The following is a 19,485-nucleotide window of genomic DNA, read 5'->3' as shown; positions in this document are numbered from 1 at the left end:
TAAACTAGTCCTGGTTTAGAACTAAGGGTGCAATTTAACAAAAAAAAACAGAGTCTCGTTGTGGGTTGGTGTAGCGGGTGTTTGTCAAAGGGGAAAGCAGCTTATGTTCCTCTGGGCTATGGTGACATTTACATTTTTACATCCACATACATGTAAATTATAGCAGGAGCTGGGAACTAACTCTGTGCTTGCTCCTTCACAGGTCTCTGTCCCATCCGTGGCATGGTAACCCAGTGGTTAGTACTGCTACCTCACAGTGCCAGGTCACAGGTTCAATTCTGGCCTTGGTCTGTGTGGAGTTTGCACATTCTCCCCGTGTCTGCGTGAGTTTCCTCTGGTTTCCTCCCACTGTCCAAAGATGTGCAGGTTAGGTGGATTGGCCATGTTAAATGGCCCTTAGTGTCCAAAGTTATTTGGGTCAAGTGAAGTTACAGGGATAAGGTGGGAGTGGGCCTGGGTAGGATGCTCTTTCAGAGGGTCAGTGCAGACTTGATGGGTCAAGTGGCCTCCTTCTGCACGGTAGGGATAAAATGGTAGTTTCAGGTCATGGTCTCCTCTTAGCATACTGTTTCCCAGGCCCACATTAACTCTTGCTATACCAGATACCCTTATACCCTAATGTAGCATTTATGGCTTTTGACTTTGGCGGCTTACAGAATTTGTGGACAAATGAGCATCTTAATACTGAAGGGCCTAAGGTTCAAACCCGGGTTAGCATCTCCCAATGTCACCAGTGTGTGGTTTTAGGAAGTGTGTCTCCCTAAAGCCATTTCAAATGATGATTTTTTTAAAAATTCCCCTTGTTTGGTCTCCCCACTGGTGAAACATCAGCAGCTGCAGCCATTAGCCCTGAGGGACATCAATCTGAGGAGGCAGTCTCGGAGGGTGCAGCCTCACATCCTTGTTCTGCAGTGAGCATTGGCACAGATGGACAAACCTTGGTGGGTATGCATGATGTAGCTTCAAGGGATCCACTCACTGATGCCAGCATATCACAGCCTCCTGACCAGCTATCAGAGACTAAGATTGAGCAGACCTTTGACAGTCAGAGGAATGCTTGAGGCAACCTAGATGCTGGGCCACAGGATGATGATAAGCCTCTTGAGGTGCCTATCAGGTGGCAGATGCTAGACATGCAGCATGAGGTACATGGAATTGTGGCAGAGATTCCAGAGAGGTTGTGTGCACTGACACTGACTGTAGAGGAGTCCCTGCAGGCCATGAGTGCTGCCATCACACAATCTACAGAACGTATGGCTTCCTTCATTGAGAGACTGGCGACTGTCATGGAGAGCCAAACTGAGCAACACACTGATGAGATGCTGGTTATGTGTCCTGACCTGCACTCCATCACCTGGTCTCTGGGCTTAGGAGTCCAGTGCCAGGTGAGAGGGTGATGAGCAACCTGGAAACACATGCAGCTCTTGGTTCCTCTCAGGAAAGCAAGGAGGGCTTAATGGACCTCATGACAGTGGATGAGAATCTGCAGCTGCAGTCGCCATTGGGGTGAGGGCGGGGAGGCAACATATCATAGCTGCCAGAAGCGAGGATGATCGAGTTATTGAAAGAAACAACTATCTGTAGATCTTCCTATCTGCGTAAGTGTGAGATTCTACTGCAATCAATCATCAGAAATTTTCCCTAAAGTTCTTAGGTGAAAGTGCAGCCACTCTTCTTCTGAAGATTGGGCAACTGATCAGGAGACCCCATGAGGAAATATCCGGTGTATGTAACTAAACGGATCGTTCGCTGAGGCACAGATTTACCCCTGTGATTCCCTAAAAGTCTACTTTCACCTTAAGCATGCCATCACATTGAGATAAATATGCAACACAATGCTTCCATTGCCACTGGGGTTGTAGAAAACTTAACTGTGAAAAACAGCTGTAAATACAATTGGAAGTGAAGATAGACATTATCATGTACTACTTGATTATCCCCAGCAGTCAGGGAGGAACTCTGCAGAGCTTTGCCAAACATGATTAACTAGGTAAGGTAGAGTTCATGACAGGGTAAGTGATCAATGGAGGAAGCAGTTTGATACATTTAAAAAAATAACAAAATCCACTCTTGCATATTTTTGAAATTTCTTATGCATATTTTCTCATGTACCTTCTCACACAGAGGATGAGAAAATTAGAAAAAGAGTCACACTCTATTAGCTAGTTCGAGAGCAGTATTGCGAGCATGTTACCTGTCGATTTATGTTGGCAGAGAATAAAATATGGCGCAAGTAAACCCAACAGGAAATACAAGTCAACAAAGTTGGGAAGGGTTTAAAACTGAATCCAATATAAAATTGGTTCTGTTTTAAATACAACATTTCAAATTGATTTCATTGAGCTACATTAAGCCAGAAATTTCTGTTGATTACTTTTTAATTAAGTCGATCTAATTTTATCTTCATTTTCCTTGATAATTAATTGCAATCAACATTTATATTTCAGTGCAATTCAGTGACTTCCAACTTGCAAATAAAATGTGATCTTAAAAACATGTCAATGCTGAAGCATGCACATGTGATAAATGACTGGCTGTTAATTAACAGCTTTTAGAACTATATTTTAAGAAAATTGCCACCTCTGCTAATGCATGCAGATGGAAATCATTTCTATTGATCCTTTGCATTCAGTAAAGCCCATAACATAAAGGTTTACATTAATAAATAAAATGGCTCACTTAATATTCACTGGAGTTTGCTAGTTAGGTAGCTAAAAAATAATGCAAAAAAGACAAAAGATTGAGGTCACAATTTTATTTACCAGCATGGTAGAAATAATGTACGCAGTGAATCCTATTCATTTCAAATGAAGATAAAGCAGGAATCATTGTTTATGATGACACAGACATATGCACAATAGAGTTGCTTCTTTGTTTTCTTGTGGTGATTTTATCATAAAATTGAACCATCAGGGGCGAAATTCTCCGTTATCGGCGGAAAGTCCGCCGATCGGCGCAAAAAACGGCGCAAATCCCACTTGCGTCACGTCATAAAAATGGGACGATAGTCTCCGGCCCGAAATGGGCTAGCAGCGACGTAACGGGATCCGCGCCTGCGCAGTGGTTCACGCCGTGCAGCGTCATACGCGCTGCACGGCGTGACGGCTCATAAGGCCGCGCTGCTCCCCCCCAACCGACCGGAACACCCGACAGCAACACCCGACTGGATGGCTGGCCGTCGCTCAGCCCCGAGGTTCGAGTCACGCGATGTGGAGGCGCTCCTGGACGCGGTGGAGCAGAGGAGGGACGCCCTGTATCCCGGGCACGGCCGCAGAGTTGCCCCACGCCACAGCCGGCGTCTGTGGAGGGAAGTGGCAGAGGCCGTCACCGCTGTGGCCCTGACACCACGGACAGGCACCCAGTGCCACAAGAAGGTGAACGACCTCGTCAGAGCAGGCAGGGTGAGCCTCCCCCATATCCCCCCCCTCCCCATATCCCCCCTCCCCCATATCCCCCCTCCCCATATCCCCCCTCCCCCATATCCCCCATATCCCCCCCTCCCCATATCCCCCCTCCCCCATACCCCCCCTCCCCCATATCCCCCCTCCCCATATCCCCCCTCCCCCATATCCCCCCTCCCCCATACCCCCCTCCCCCATATCCCCCCTCCCCATATCCCCCCTCCCCCATATCCCACCTCCCCCATATCCCCAAGTGAATCCAGCCCTAACCTTAACCTCTGCAATGCACGCGCAACCGATGGCGTGCATTCATATACCTGCCTAACACTGTTGCCTTTTACCCCTGCCACCACCGCCCCCCCCCCCCCCCCCACAGGAGAAGCGCGCACACAACAATAGGGAGCATGTGAGGACTGGAGGAGGGCCCGCTGATGAGAGGCCACTGACCGTACACGAGGAAAGGGCCCTGGAACTGGCTGGCGGACCTGAGGACCGGGAGGTTGCTGATGCAGAGGTCGGGGGCCCACCAGCAAGTGAGCCACCGACAGCCCGTCCCCATATTCCCCCTCCCCTATATCCCCCTCCCCCGTATCACCTGATCACTGCCTGATGTCTAACCATGCATGCTTCATTGTGTATCGCAGGACCAAACGTCCAGGCACCCATCCCCGCAGATGCACACTGCCTGCAGGATGCCACTCGGAGACCACAGGAGACGGAGAGACCCGCACCCTCCAGCATGCGACGCCCGCAGGATGCCCCTCGGAGACCACGGGAGACGGAGAGACCCGGACCCTCCAGCATGCGACGCCCGCAGGATGCCCCTCGGAGACCACGGGAGACGGAGAGACCCGGACCCTCCAGCATGCGACGCCCGCAGGATGCCCCTCGCACACCACGGGAGACGGAGAGACCTGGAGCAACAGGGAGACGACACCCCCGTCACGTGCGGGAGCGACAACCCAGCGATGAGGGGGGCAGCCACAGGCCCCTGTCACATCCGAGCCAGGACACCACTACCCAGGACACCACTACCCAGGACACCACTATCCAGGACACCCCTACCCGGGACAGCACTACCCAGGACACCCCTACCCGGGACAGCACTACCCGGGACAGCACTACCCGGGACAGCACTACCCAGGACACCCCTACCCGGGACAGCACTACCCGGGACAGCACTACCCAGGACACCCCTACCCGGGACAGCACTACCCGGGACAGCACTACCCGGGACAGCACTACCCAGGACACCCCTACCCGGGAAGACGAAATACCGGACAGTGACTCAGAGTGGATGGGTGGAGACGAACCCCCACCCCAAAGTGCCATGGAGTCAGAGTGGGACGAAGAGCACGACACAACGCCACTGCTGTCACCAACACCCTCCACCATCGCAGAAACACTCACCACGGTTGGGCACTTTAGTGATGAGGCGTCTGGTACACTCACTGGTGCGCACAACACAGCCGTCCCGGTACAGCAGGTGGAGGTAGGAGCAGCAGAGGGACCGGGCGGTCGGAGGGCAGCCCAGGCCAAGCGAACATCTGCCGCCCAGATGGATCCCGGGTTCCTGCAGTTACCACACCCACACATAGATCCGATGCAACCACCAACCCGGAGACGAGCGAAGAGGGTGACGGGTGGCTTGCGGCGGCTGCGGTCGCAGGTGGAGGAGTCCACCCGCGTCCAGGAGCTGGGAGTGGTCCCGGTCATGCGTGCCACCCAGGCTGACACCGCACGGGTGGCGTCCGCGGTGGAGGCAATGGGTGCGACGGTGTCAGACATGGGGAACGGTTTGCGAGGCCTGGGGCCTTCCGTGCAGGCGGCGTCTGTGGCCCAGGAAATGGCTGCTCTCTCACAGGAGGCCATGAGCCAATGCCAGCGCCAAATGGCAGAGGCGCTCAACGCCATAGCCCAGTCTCAGCAGGCCATGGCCCAGTCTCAGCAGGCCATAGCCCAGTCTCTGCAGGCCATGGCCCAGTCTCTGCAGGCCATGGCCCAGTCTCAGCAGGCCATGGCCCAGTCTCAGCAGGCCATCGCTGAGGGCATCGGCGCCAGTGGCCATGTGCGAGCCGGCGTCGCACTGTCACAGACAGGGTTTGACAACACCCTGGGCTCCATGGCTGCAAACCTGCAGACCCCTGTCGATACCAGCACGGGCCTCCAGGACTGGCAGCGCCAGATGTCGGGGGGGGGCGTCGGATGGCCAGTCCGTTCGCATCCCCCACCCATGTAGAGGCCTGGGGGCCATCGGGCACCCCGAGGGAGGAGGAGGTGGTGTGGTCCATCCCGGCTCCCTCTGTAGGGGAGGTCCCGGTACACCGCGACACCTCGGACTCCCCCCCTTCCGTCCCAGGTGCATCTGGTGGGCAACGGGCAGGACAGGCTGGCAGCTCGCCATCCCAGTCGCCCGGGCCGCAGCCTGGCCCATCTAGGCCAGGACGCCCCAGGAAACGGCCGCCAAAGGGATCCAGTGTCAGAGGGCAGGAATCACAGGAGTCCACCTCCAGTTCTGCTGTACCGTCTGGGGAACCACGTAGACGTAGTCAAAGGGCCCGTAAGGCCAAACAATTAGACACTGAGTAAGTTGGCACGGGTGCAGGGCACAGATGAGTTTTAGGGGCTAGGGCACGTGCATGAACTCCTTTGGTTATTAAAGTCAATGTTACACCTACCGAAGCTGCCTTTGTGCTCTGTCCAAAGTGTGCGGGCGTGTCATGTACGTTGAGCGCAAGTGTGTGTGTGAGGTGTGGTCTTACCTCAGCCCCAGGTGAGTCTGCCCCCTTCCCCCTGGGCCGCCATCAACATCCCCCGGGCAGAGGACGGGACCGTGCGCTGCAGTGTCACAGCTGCATGCAGGGATGGTCCGGGTGGATGGTGGTACTGTGGCCATGGGTCAGACATAGTCCAACGATGTAGAGCCAGGAGCTTATCGCAGGGCGGGTTGTCATCATCCTCCATGGCCTGCGATAGACACGCGTCCACCTGCAACTGGGTGAGCCCGGCCCGTTGTGCCGCCGGTGGATCGGCAATGGGGGTGGTGGTGGTGTGCATGCGGGTGGGGTGTGTGGGGTTGGGGAGGGGGGTGAGGGTGCTGGGTGGGTGGATGGGTGGGGGGTGTGGGTGGTCGGCTGTTGCCATGGTGTGCGGTCTGTGGCCATACTACCCGATTCCCACGCCCATCTAGTCAGTGAAGCGGGCGGCTATCAGTCTGTCCCGTGCCCGCTGGGCCAGCCGGTAACGGTGGACAGCCACCCGCCTGCGTCTACCCTGTCTGCCCTGACCATTGCCCCCATCCCCCTCATCTGGGGAGGACTGTGCCTCTTCCTGCTGCTCCTCCACTCCGCCCTCCTCTGCCTGCGGCACATCGCCCCTCTGCTGGGCTATGTTGTGCAGGACGCAGCACACCACAATGATGCGGCCGACCCTATCTGACCGATACTGGAGGGCGCCCCCAGAGAGGTCCAGGCACCTGAAACGCATCTTCAGCACGCCAAAGCACCTCTCGATCACTCCCCTTGTCGCTACATGGGCATCATTGTAGCGGTTCTCCGCCTCATTGCGTGGACTCCGTATAGGCGTCATCAGCCACGATCGCAATGGGTAGCCCCTGTCGCCCAGCAACCAGCCCCTCAGCCGGGGATGGCGTCCCTCGTACATGCCGGGGATGGATGACCGCGACAACACGAATGAGTCGTGTACACTGCCTGGGTGACGGGCGCAGACGTGCAGGATCATCATGCGGTGGTCGCAGACCACCTGTACGTTCATCGAATAGGTCCCCTTCCTATTAGTGAACACGGCCCTGTTATCTGCAGGTGGCCGCACGGCGACGTGCATCCCATCGATCGCGCCCTGGACCATGGGGAACCCGGCAATGGCAGAGAAGCCCACAGCACGGGCATCTTGGCTGGCCCGGTCCACGGGGAAGCGGATGTAGCGGTGCGCCATGGCATAAAGGGCATCTGTCACTGCCCGGATGCACCGGTGCACCGATGTCTGCGATATGCCGGACAGGTCCCCACTCGGTGCCTGGAATGACCCCGTTGCATAAAAGTTCAGGGCCACCGTAACCTTGACGGACACGGGGAGAGGGTGTCCCCCGCCAGTGCCACGCGGTGACAGGTGTGCCAGCAGGTGGCAGATGTGTGCCACGGTTTCCCGGCTCATCCGGAGTCTCCTCCTGCATTCCCGGTCCGTAAGGTCCTGGTATGACTGGCGGGGCCGGTACACACGGGGCGCCCTCGGGTGCCTCCGTTGCCGTGGGGCCGCGACATCCTCCTCCCCCTCCTCGTCCTGTCGGTCAGGTGTCCCTCCAGCCTGGGCGGCTGCCGCCTGCCCCTCTGCGGCAGCCTGCGCCGCCTCTCTGGCACGCTCCTCCTCCTCCTCATCCAGGTCAACATAGACATGAGCGGCTGCCACCACGGCGGCCAACATCGCTGGATGATCTGAAAACATGACGGCCTGGTGGGGGGGAGGGGAACGACGAAATGTCATCATTGCCCATATCCCCTCCTCCCCCCAGCCAGGTGGCATGGACCGCATGGGTCCAACTGTTGGAGGCTGGCACCTGGCCAGGTGGACCAACTCATTTGCCCTCCCATCACTCTCCTCGGCACGGACCCCCTCCCCAACCTCCACCCCAGCACGGACCCCCCCCCCCCCCCAACCTCCACCCCGGCACGGATCCCCTCCAACCCCCAACCTCCACCCCAGCACGGACCCCCTCCAACCCCCAACCTCCACCCCAGCACGGCCCCCCCCCAACCTCCACCCCGGCACAGACCCCCTCCAACACCCAACCTCCACCCCGGCACGGACCCCCTCCAACCCCCAACCTCCACCCCAGCACGGACCCCCTCCAACCCCCAACCTCCACCCCAGCACGGACCCCCTCCAACCCCCAACCTCCACCCCAGCACGGACCCCCTCCAACCCCCAACCTCCACCCCAGCGCGGACCCCCTCCCCAACCTCCACCCCAGCACGGACCCCCCCCCCCAACCTCCACCCCGGCACGGACCCCCTCCAACCCCCAACCTCCACCCCAGCACGTGCCCCCCCCCAACCTCCACCCCGGCACGGACCCCCTCCAACCCCCAACCTCCACCCCGGCACGGACCCCCACCAACCCCCAACCTCCACCCCAGCACGGACCCCCCCCCCAACCTCCACCCCGGCACGGACCCCCTCCAACCCCCAACCTCCACCCTAGCACGGACCCCCCCCCCCAACACGGACCCCCTCCAACCCCCAACCTCCACCCCAGCACGGACCCCCTCCAACCCCCAACCTCCACGCCAGCACGGACCCCCCCCCAACCTCCACCCCGGCACGGACCCCCCCTCCAACCCCCAACCTCCACCCCAGCACGGACCCCCCCCCAACCTCCACCCCGGCACGGACCCCCTCCAACCCCCAACCTCCACCCCAGCACGGACCCCCTCCCGAACCTCCACCCCAGCACGGACCCACCCCCCCCAACCTCCACCCCGGCACGGACCCCCTCCAACCCCCAACCTCCACCCCAGCACGGACCCCCTCCCGGCACTCCCCCGGAGCCCAGCCTACTCTAACCCCCCCCTCCCCCCCCCCCGCCGCACACACACACACACAAGCCGAGACACACCTCTCCTCACGCAATCAGTCTGCGGCCACGCCATTTCCTGCCCAGAGCCAACCCCCCAGGCCGTCACTCACCTCCTCGCTGGTCGGCGTGAGCCTGGAGCACCGGGTCACGCCGATGAAAAGGAGGTTTGATTCACGTCGACGTGAACGGTCATCACGTCGACGGGACTTCGGCCCATCCGGAAGGGAGAATATCGGCAGGCCGAAAATCGGCTGCCTTGCGCAGACCCGTGACATTCTCCGCGGCAGCGGCGCCATTAACGCCCCGCCGACTTTTCTCCCTTCGGAGACTTCGGCGGGGGCGGGATTCACGGCGGCCAACGGCCATTCTCCGACCCGGCGGGGGGTCGGAGAATGACGCCCCAGATCTACAAATTCTCTTTCTATTTGACCTTTTTTGGTGTGCAGATTTCTGAAAAATTATCAGCAGCATTTGAAAAATTCCTCAGATGACTAATAATAATCTATCGTCCATATCCTGGAATCAGTTACACAATAATGAAGTCTGGTCTAATAGTGTTCAACTATTTTCAGAATTGAAATTACCACTGGTGATATTATCAAATGGTTACCTGATAGGGGCAATTTTGATTCTGGGTAATAAAATGGTATTTATTATCTGATCAGGTGCCTTTGTATATCTCCTCTGTTTTTGACTGAATTGGAGAAATACACAATACACAGTTGAATCAATATTGCACCTTTTACACTGTGATCCGAGTCAAAATTACCCCTAATCTTTGTGCATCAAATTTCTCTGTCACTAGGTTACTGGAAGCATTATCCCATATGGTGCACACAATGTGTTAACACCTCTTGTTAAAATAGTAAACACTATTAATTGGTGCAAGAACATTTGGCTTCCATGAGATAAGATTGCCAACATACATTTCTGTCCTCAACTCTATTTCACCACAGTAACTGAATTCAAAAAGCATAAAAGGTTTAGTCACGATTGGGTGTTGAAAAAAAAAAGAGCTGACCTGCATTATTAAGGAGGAGAGCTTCCTATCTGCATCGTGGGGACATTCTACCCCCTATAATATAACCATCAAAAAATTCACTGTAAATATTAACATGTATATGTTGCATATATATAATAATTTAAATAAATAAAATGGCCTATCACAATATTATTTGAAACACGTTATTTTCCTTGTGGGCATCACAGCAACAAGAGTATCAGAAACCTCTCCTGATGTTTGACAGTAGGCAAGCTGACCTAAACCATTCCCAGTAACAATGAGAGTATTATTTAGGGTGGATTCAGTTCAACATAGGGATTCAATTTTCACAGTATGATAAAGCAAATATTTCACAAGTTTGTTTTTGTGAATAACCACATGTGGATGGCTTCTGGAAGAGGTGAAAACTTCTTCTAGTCAGAACGGCTGAGGCCAGATTTCCTCGCGGTCTGATACATAACTGTGATGCCGCCCATCGGCCCCCATGAAGGTTCGGTGCCAACACCCTGAAATATACTGGTGGAGTCCATGTTGGAGGGGACAAGAGGTCACAATCTTGTCGAAACAGCTAGGATTGTGGGTACTGAGCCATTTTGGCTATTGATAACTTTATGAAGTTAAATAATTCATCATAATTGATGAATTTTAATTACATAATTTTTTTCTGGTTGCTGGGGAAAAAAATAGTTTTTTTATTCCAGTGTGACTCTTCTGGCTGCAGCAGTTAACTTCACTTTGTCTGAGTAAGCAGCAATTTAAACTGCAGTCACGCTGGTGAGAATCAGTGGCTGAAGCTGCTAAGACACCTGAGCCATATTACAGCACTGTCATTTTTCATTCCATTTCACCACAAGATGGGACTGTTTAAGTACAGCAGCAAACATACTATCAACTTCTAATCTTCCCTCTTACACCTTTACTAGATATGTGGCACAGTTTGTATAATATTTCTTCGCTTCTCCAATATTTCAAAACATGATTAATTTGCTTTATGAACAATACATTTATAATCTTCCACCCTCCTGAAAAAATGATTTTTCATAGTGTAGTACGTGGTCATTCTTAAATTTTGAAAATATCTTTGTATCAAGAGAAAATGGTAGATTTTTGCAACCATTTCCTTTATTGATACCCAAGACAGCTGTTGAATTCTGAAAACATGTTACTGTGTGGAAGCGTACAGTGTGCCCTGAATCCAAAGCAGCTTTGGCTGCAATATATCATTACGGTAGGATGATCCTGAGTTCATACAACTAGCCAAGACTTTAAATGGAATAATCTCATCTACATTCATTTAATTGTAGTAATTATTTATTGCAATATTTTAAATTCTAAATAAATAATTCTCTCATGTGTACAGGGACAGACTTACAGTATTTATAATAATGCTGTAATTCCTAAATTGGAATAGCGTGATCTATACTGTGATAGATCACAGTAAATTTCCTGTGCGCTGACATATATGGTAGATTCGGTGCATTCACAGTCTGGGCTGCATAACTAGGCTGGCACTACTGCCAATTTATCTACCATTGATGACTGTTGTGGGATAAATAAAAAAATGTAGCTGATTGTTCAAAAGAAATTAAGGAATAATAGATTTTTATAAAAATTTGAAGTGCTAGAAATGTACAGCATAGAGAAGATTGGACAAGATTAATGTTTTGGTTGACAGCCTTCATCAATTTGAATTTTGCCAGTTCTGATGAAAGTCACAGAAAATATTAACCTATTGTTTTCCTTTCAGATACTGAGTGACCTGCTATATATTTCCAACATTTTCCAATTTCATTTTACTTGGACCAGTTGAAGACAGGTGTTTCATTCAGTAAATACTTGTCAACATTTTAAAATAGATTTGTACGTGTTGGCAAAAAGCATGCAGCGAAAGGTTTTGAAATATTATTGTAAGGTTCTGTTCTTATATAGGGGACTACAAGCAAGCGAAAAGAGATCTGTCATTAATTCATTTGGTTTCAATGTTTGCATTTCGTCAATAGATTTGAATTAATAAAAATGAAATTTATTCTTATATTGCTTTGTTTCCAGAATCATGGGGTGGTAGCTTCCAGCCCTGGCGCGGCATGTTTTCTGGCAGCAGAGGTGGCTAGCCATCGGCTGCCGGCGGGATCTTCCAGACCCGCTGAAGTCTGCGCCATTTTGTGTGACTTGCCAGTCTTCGGCGGGACCCACAGGCGGGAAGGGCCAGAAAATTCCTCTCGTGATTGATTCGCCTTGTCACCAGTCTGGCAGTAATCGGATGGGATGGACTTTGCAACTCTTATAGAACTTGCCTGAATTTAATTCCAAAGGTTTGTAGAATGGATGTGCAATCAATCACACCAATTTACTGACCAGCTGGTGAAGGGGTAAATTCTACCCTGAGATGCAGAACCTGAACATTTGGTTGAACAACCTGAACAAAAAAAAATACAAAACTTGCAATTATTTAGATCCTTTAACATAATAAAATTCCCCACCGCACTTCACAGGGGCATTATAAAGCAAAAAATGAGTCACATACAGAATTAATAGGGCAGATGAGGAAAAGCTTAGTCAAAGAGGAACGTTTTAAGGGAGGAGAGATAGTTAGGGAGGCGGTGAAGTTTCGGGATGGAATTCCAGAACTTAATGTCCAGGTAGCTGAAGACAGGGCCATCAATGGTGGATAAATTGAAATCAAAGATGTAGAAGAGGTCAGAATTAACAGAGATGGATCTGGTATGACAGGAGATTACAGAGATTGGGGAGCGGCAGGGAAGAGGACAAGGTCATGGAAAAATTTGAAAACAAAAATGAGAATTTTAAAATCAAAATGTTCTTTAATTGAGAGCCAATGCTAATGAACGAGGATAGGGATCGTGGATGAATTGGACCTGATGACTGGACATGGGCAGCAGAGTTTTGAATGACCTTAAGTTTAAAGAACATGGGAGGCCAGCCAACATAACCTGCAAATATAGGAGTGGGAACATAATGTTGCTTTCTTAATTGGCTTCACAAAAACTGCATGCGGAACCTCTGAGCTGAAATGCTAAACTCTCTCTGTACTCCCAGTACAGAGTCAAGGAGCCACTCTGAATTCTCATGTCAATGACAATAGTTCCTGAATGGCAATAGTTCCTGCCTTTTCTAAGTTAATGGCTCTATTCCCAGGATTTGAGACTGGGTCAACAGTGATGTTGAGTGGTTGTAAGTGCTGTCTCACTACAAGTCTGATGACCGAGTGGACATTGGGGAATTTCAGCCCTTTTGTACAGCTCCAAAGACATACTTGGTGCCGAAATTCACTTAACAAAAAGCAGATGTGTGTTTTGTGAAGTTGGAAGGTGACAAACAAAGGCTCAGTTGGTATACTGGCTAGTGCATGGTTTGGAGTAATGCCAACAGTGTGAGTTTGATGATTGTTTTGGCTGAGGTAGACTTGGGACCTACCTCCTTACCCTGCCCCTGCCAAGCCAATGTCAAACTAACACCCACAAAAAAACTGCCAAGAAAAACAGCTCAGGATGAAGCATCAGGAGGCAATGTACCAAGGACCTGCTTTCAAACAGAGCACAGGTGAAGGATGAAGAGGTGACAAAGGCATGGATGATGGATTCAGCAACATGAGCTGAGGCAGGAGTAGAATCGGGCAATGCTATGTGGACAGAAATTTACAGTCTTAGTGATGTTGCAGATATACGATTGATAAATATGACACTGGAGTGCAAACAATCTGGTTAGGCCTTGGACAGTGGTCAGAGAAAGGGATAGTCTGTAGTTAAGGACTGGAGTCTGTGGCATTGTCTGTCAGAATAATACATCTACTACATCCATTAATTCAGGAATCCTGAAGTCCCTGGGATGGAAAAACAAGTCATACTGAAATTTAGGATGGGTCTGCCTTCCGACAGATCGACAAATTAGTTTTTCAACTTTATTCATTTCAGCATGGAGGCTGTTGGGTACCTCTTGAACCATTTAAGTTTCCATCCTGGACTCACTCAAAGAGGCAAGTTACCATGTTTAGAAATCCTAGCTTCTCTGTCTTTCTTTCACCAGTGGAAAGTATGGTTGTGAGAGCCTGCAAATATAGGATGGGCAGCATAGTATCCTATAGAATCGCTACAGTGCAGAATGAGGCCATTTTGCCATTGAGTATGCACCAACTCGCCAAACGAGCACTCTACCCAAGCCCACTCCCCCGCCCGCCCTCTCCCCAGAACTTAACTTACACATCTCTGCACATCAAGGGACAATTCAGCCTGACCAATCCACCTAATCTGCACATTTTTGGACTGTGGGAGGAAACTGGAACACCAGGAGGAACCCATGCAGACACAGGGAGAGCATGCAAACTCTACACAGACAGTTCCCCAAGGCTGGAATTGAACCTAAGTCCCTGCTGTTGTGAGTCAGCAGTGCCAACCACTATGCCACCTTCTTAATTGGCTTCACAAAGCTGCATGCATACCACCTGAGGTGAAATGGTAAACTCTCTCTATATCCCCAGTACAGTGAGAATGAGCTACTCTGAAATCTCACTTAAATGACAAAGATTCCTACCCTTTCGAAGTTAATGACTATTGCCAGAATTTTGGACTGGGTCAAGAATGATGTTGAGTGGTTGTAAGTGCTGCCTCACTGCAAATCTGATGCCTGAGTGGGAATTGAGAAATGTCAATCCTTCGTACACTTTCATAGACATACTTAGTGCTGTAATTCACTAAACGTGATGCATGGGTATGTTTTGTGTACTTCTACTTCTAATTTGGTTGAGTTCTTATAGATGCTGAAGTAATTAATAGATTAATTTTGATACCCCACTTTTGCTTTTCCATTGTGCTAACATTTAATTAAATTATTTTAAGCAATAGATAAAATAGATTTATCCATGTATCCACAAAAGAACATGGAAATTGTGCCTTGCAAGAGTTAATTTGGGCCATTAGTCAAAATTCACATAGTAAACTACATTTGTAACATCATTAACTTGTTTACTCTCGTGATTCAGGTGCACACAACCATAAGCAGTTTCCATTAAAATGTTTTACCAATAAACCATTCATCTTCACCAATATTCTCCTTTCTGAAGATGTTGACTCCTTGCTGGGGCACAGTTACATTGAACAATGCGTTCCATCTTGTGCCATTTCCTAGAGTCTTAAGAGATGTTGGTGTGCTGTCTGATTGTGGGGAGGATATTAACGTCTAAGCTCAATTGTGTTTTCAGCAGATGTGCATACAAGAATCACCAGGCACCACTGGAAATATTCTTCCCAGCCTTCCCACCGGAGTAGACCAACTGTAGAATCACAGCAGAGTCATCTAACTCAGCTGATTGATTAAGTTGAAGATACAATTTTAGGTCAATGCAGTTAATAAAGTAATACTTGAGATGCCTATATTTGAAGTTATAAACTTGAAAAGCCTTACTTTATCAAATGTTCCCAGACTTCTTTCCTTTGATAACATTCACTGATTGCTCAGCTATTGCACTTTTATTTACGGACGGTGCACATCAACACCATTCCCTCTGGAACAGCATTGCATTGCTGACAGTGACTTCTACATTTTTCCATGCATTTGCAAAATACCAAAGTTTATAGTTGCAGTGGAGTAATGGAAGTAAAGATGACTATTTCACTGTCTTTACCACTGCAAAATCCAGGTCATCAATGAAAAATTCCACTTTTATAAGACCATAAGACATAGGAGCAGAATTAGTCCACTCGGCCCATCGAGTCTGCTCTGCCATTCAATCATGGCTGATATTTTCTCATCCCCAATCTCCTGCCTTCTCCCCGTAATCACTGATCCCATTATTAATCAAGAACCTATCTATCTCTGTCAGATATTTATGCTGTCAGTCTTGCTGTAGAAATTCGTGAGAAAGTTACATCTAGTTGAATGAGATATAACTGGGTTTTTAGCAGCACACGAACTTCATAATTATTGCTAAACACTCTCTGATTTTGAAAAGCTAAGCATATATTTTTGGAATGTTGAATTTCTCTGTGATAAAAGAATTGCATATTTTTAAAAAAGTATTTTTTCTAAATTTTTATACATGATTTTATCTTCTATCTGAAACCAAGCAATTATTTATTTCACTATCTGCAAACTTAAACAAAAAGTAAAACTATTCAGTATTTTTAACTTTCTAATTTGCTATCTGTGAGAATACTTCAGTGAGACTGGCTGTTTACTCTTCTTGCTGACATTGTTGCTGTCAAATGCTTGGAGGTGCCTTTAGCTTGGTGCAAGATTTAAACTGCTATTTGAACATGATGAACAATTGGTCAATCTCAACTTTTTGGGGGGCTTTCTGGATATAGGTATTGCTGCCAAATGTCATTTATTTTCCATTCTATTTGCCCAGCGGCTACAATGAGTCAGACATTTGGGCTAGATTTAATGAAAACAATAACAGAGTCCCGTTGTGGACAGGTTAGCGGGGTGTTTCAGCGCCAGGAACAATCACGCTATTGAACGGGACATTTTATGGGCCTCGGCGGACACATACCTTCATTTTCTGCACTGAGGAGCACCACTCGCCAGTGAAGGAAGAGATCGCAGTGCCATTTAAAATCTTTCGATCCCCCAATGTGACCCCCGGACCCTCCCAACACCCTACCCTACCTGTTTGGGGGTCCTTGAGCCCCCAGCGCCCCACCTTATAAGGTCAGGGCATCGCCGGGCCCGATCCTTAGCACTGGCCAAATGTCACCTGGAAGTGCCCCTGCCAGCCGAGCAGTGCCATCTGGGCACAATGGCAGTGTTAGGCCGGCATCCAGATGGCACTTCAAGGATGCCAGGCATCCTGACAGGGCACTGACATGGTGCCCAGGTGGCACTGCCTGGTTGATAAGATGGCAGTGCCAAGGTGTCCAGGTGTCATCGGCAGTGCCAGGGTGCCACCCTGCATAGAGGCTGACTACCTGGGGGCCTCTGATCACCTGGGAGCCCCTCCCAAGTGCCTTTCTGCATGGTCCCTGTTTGTGGAGACCAATGGGCTTCCTCGGCGGGGCGATTTGATCGCGAGCGCTGGTTAGTTCTGCGGAGTGCATATTCAAGTGTGCCTAACTGCACATCTAACTATGTAAATTTAGGCCCGCCCATTGTGGGCAGGATCCAGAGTGCGACCTCTCGCAAGATCTCGCTAGATCTCACAAGGTGTGGCGAGTTGAGTAAATCTCGCGAGAGGCCTTTAGATTGCACCCATAATGTTGGGCTGGAGTCAAATTTTGGTCAGACGAAATAGGAGTGAAAGGTGAAAAACAGTAGTGAACGAGCTGACCAGCTGGGTTACAAGTCCAATATCATCAACCCCAAGTCTTTTGTACACTGAATACTGATCTCCAGGCCCAAATTCTTGATACATGCTGCTTTCAGTTCTGGTAACATCTTTGTGAATCTTTTTTGCATTTCCTACAGTTCCTATGTCTTCTTTTTTTGATATTCATAGATCATAGAATTTACAGTGCAGAAGGAGGCCATTCAGCCCATCGAGTCTGCACTGGCTCTTGGAAAGAGCACCCTACCCAAAGTCAACACCCAGTAACTCCACCCAACAGGAAGGGCAATTTTGGACACTAAGGGCAATTCATCATGGCCAATCCACCAAACCTGCACATCTTTGGGCTGTGGGAGGAAACCGGAGCACCCGGAGGAAACCCACGAACACACGGGGAGAACGTGCAGACTCCGCACAGACAGTGACCCAAGCCGGGAATCAAACCTGGGACCCTGGAGCTGTGAAGCAATTGTGCTAACCACCATGCTACCGTGCTGCCCTGTTTTGAGGTGCGATTAAACTAAATGAGAACAAAGTCCAGGAGTGAGCGTGTTCAGCCACGTGTATCCAAGCGTTCAGCGTGCTGAAAAACACACTATCAAACGTCACTCGGGTTAGATACGGGGCCTCAGCGGGGAATACACTGCCAAGGCTACACATATTCCCATTTTCTGCATTGAGGAACTCTGCTCGCCAGAACACCTCAGTGCAGCAAGAGATCAGTCACCATTTTTAAATGGCATCCCGATCTCTTGAGCCCCCAACGCGATCCCCGACCCCACACACCAAACCCAAACTCACTATGAGGGGGTCCATGGGAGCCCCCGCAGCTCCCCCAACACTCACGCATGGCACCCCTGGTCCGATTGCTGCCCTGTGAAAAATGCCAGCTTGGGACCTTGGCAGTGCTGTTCGTCTGAAATGAAATGAAATGAAAATCGCTTATTGTCACAAGTCGGCTTCAAATGAAGTTACTGTGAAAAGCCCCTAGTCGCCACATTCCGGCGTCTGTTCGGGGAGGCTGGTACGGGAATTGAACCGTGCTGCTGGCCTGCCTTGGTCTGCTCCCCATTTGTGTAGAACAGTACTGAACCATGCCCGCTCGAGGTCTCCAAGGCAAAGGGGAAAGGTCCCCACAATTGGCAGGATTCGCATCGCAACATCTTGCGAGATCGCGTTAGGTCTCGCGAGACGCTGTGAGCCGGGTAGATCTCGGGAGCGGGGTCTCTCGGTTTCTATCGGCCACATTGTACTGCAGCACGCCGCGTTTCCACCCTTGATTACCTAGTTCAAAGTTCAGGCGTTTTGGAGGTTTTTTTCAGTTTTAGGAATTAAAGTTTAACTGTAGAAAATGGGGTGAATGCAATTATAACAAGCATGGAGTGTTTGATATGTAAAAGGTTGGGGCCATGGTGACGTAAGGGGTTAACAGCTCGAAAGGTAAGATCATAAAACAGCAGATGGGCTTACTCAGTTATGGAAAACTGGAGATATGAGGCTGCAATGCTTGTAAAAACAAGGGCATTACAGACAGATGTTTTGTTCAGGGAGTTGGAGTAAAAATTAGTTTAAAAACATTCAGTAAGCTCTGAATATCAGATCAAATATGAAATTATTTGAGGACATCCTCTAGTAGGCTACATGTTTATGGAGATGGCTGGAGCTGAGGAAAGTGCTCTGGTATCAGTTTTTGATGAGTGAGTTAGTTAAAGATTAGTTGGGAAGTATTGACATATAAGCAGAACAAGAGACTGAGGCACGACTGTCAAGAAATAGTAAATTAAAGTTTTATCTCTGAGAATAGCTGGAACTGAGGCGAATTCTCCAGGGGTTGATGGCATACTTACAGATTGTCCTCACCAACACTAAGGGAGCGATTCTCCCAAATGGAGCCCAACGACGGTGCAAAACGGGGACGACCAATTCTGGCCCCCACAGGCGCTGGAGTGGTTCACGTCGCTCCAGCCTCCCTTCCCGGCGCCAAATGGGCACCACTCCAACCTGCGCATGCGACTTCTTACGTGCGTTGGCCCTAACTCAACATGGCGGCGGTGTTCAGGGGCTGGCCGCGCAGGCAAGTAGGCCCGGGAGGGGAGAGGCCGACCCGCCGATCGGTGGGCCCCGGTCGCGGGCCAGACCCCATCGGAGGCCCCCCCGGGGACAGAGCCCCCCTCCCCCTCCACAGGCCGTACCCCGACCATTTACGCAGA

At 50.4% G+C, this 19,485-nt stretch overlaps 1 protein-coding gene across 2 annotated transcripts in view; it reads right to left on the bottom strand.

Annotated features, from left to right (window-relative positions):
* The window catches only part of pcdh7b (protocadherin 7b), a 612,544-nt gene that overhangs the window by 129,797 nt on the left and 463,262 nt on the right, over nucleotides 1–19,485 (bottom strand). The window contains exon 3 of one of the 2 annotated variants that reach the window (XM_072496541.1): nucleotides 10,015–10,068. The exons of the other annotated variant lie outside the window; for it this stretch is intronic. Within the exon in view, the coding sequence (XP_072352642.1) occupies nucleotides 10,040–10,068 (29 nt within the window). The 3' untranslated portion in view covers nucleotides 10,015–10,039. The remainder of the gene's footprint in view (nucleotides 1–10,014; nucleotides 10,069–19,485) is intronic. 2 annotated transcript variants of the gene reach the window in all.

The sequence above is a fragment of the Scyliorhinus torazame genome, chromosome 3 (genome assembly GCF_047496885.1).
Source record: "Scyliorhinus torazame isolate Kashiwa2021f chromosome 3, sScyTor2.1, whole genome shotgun sequence".
NCBI classification, from domain to species: domain Eukaryota; kingdom Metazoa; phylum Chordata; class Chondrichthyes; order Carcharhiniformes; family Scyliorhinidae; genus Scyliorhinus; species Scyliorhinus torazame.
This window is presented reverse-complemented; position numbering and strand designations above follow the sequence as displayed.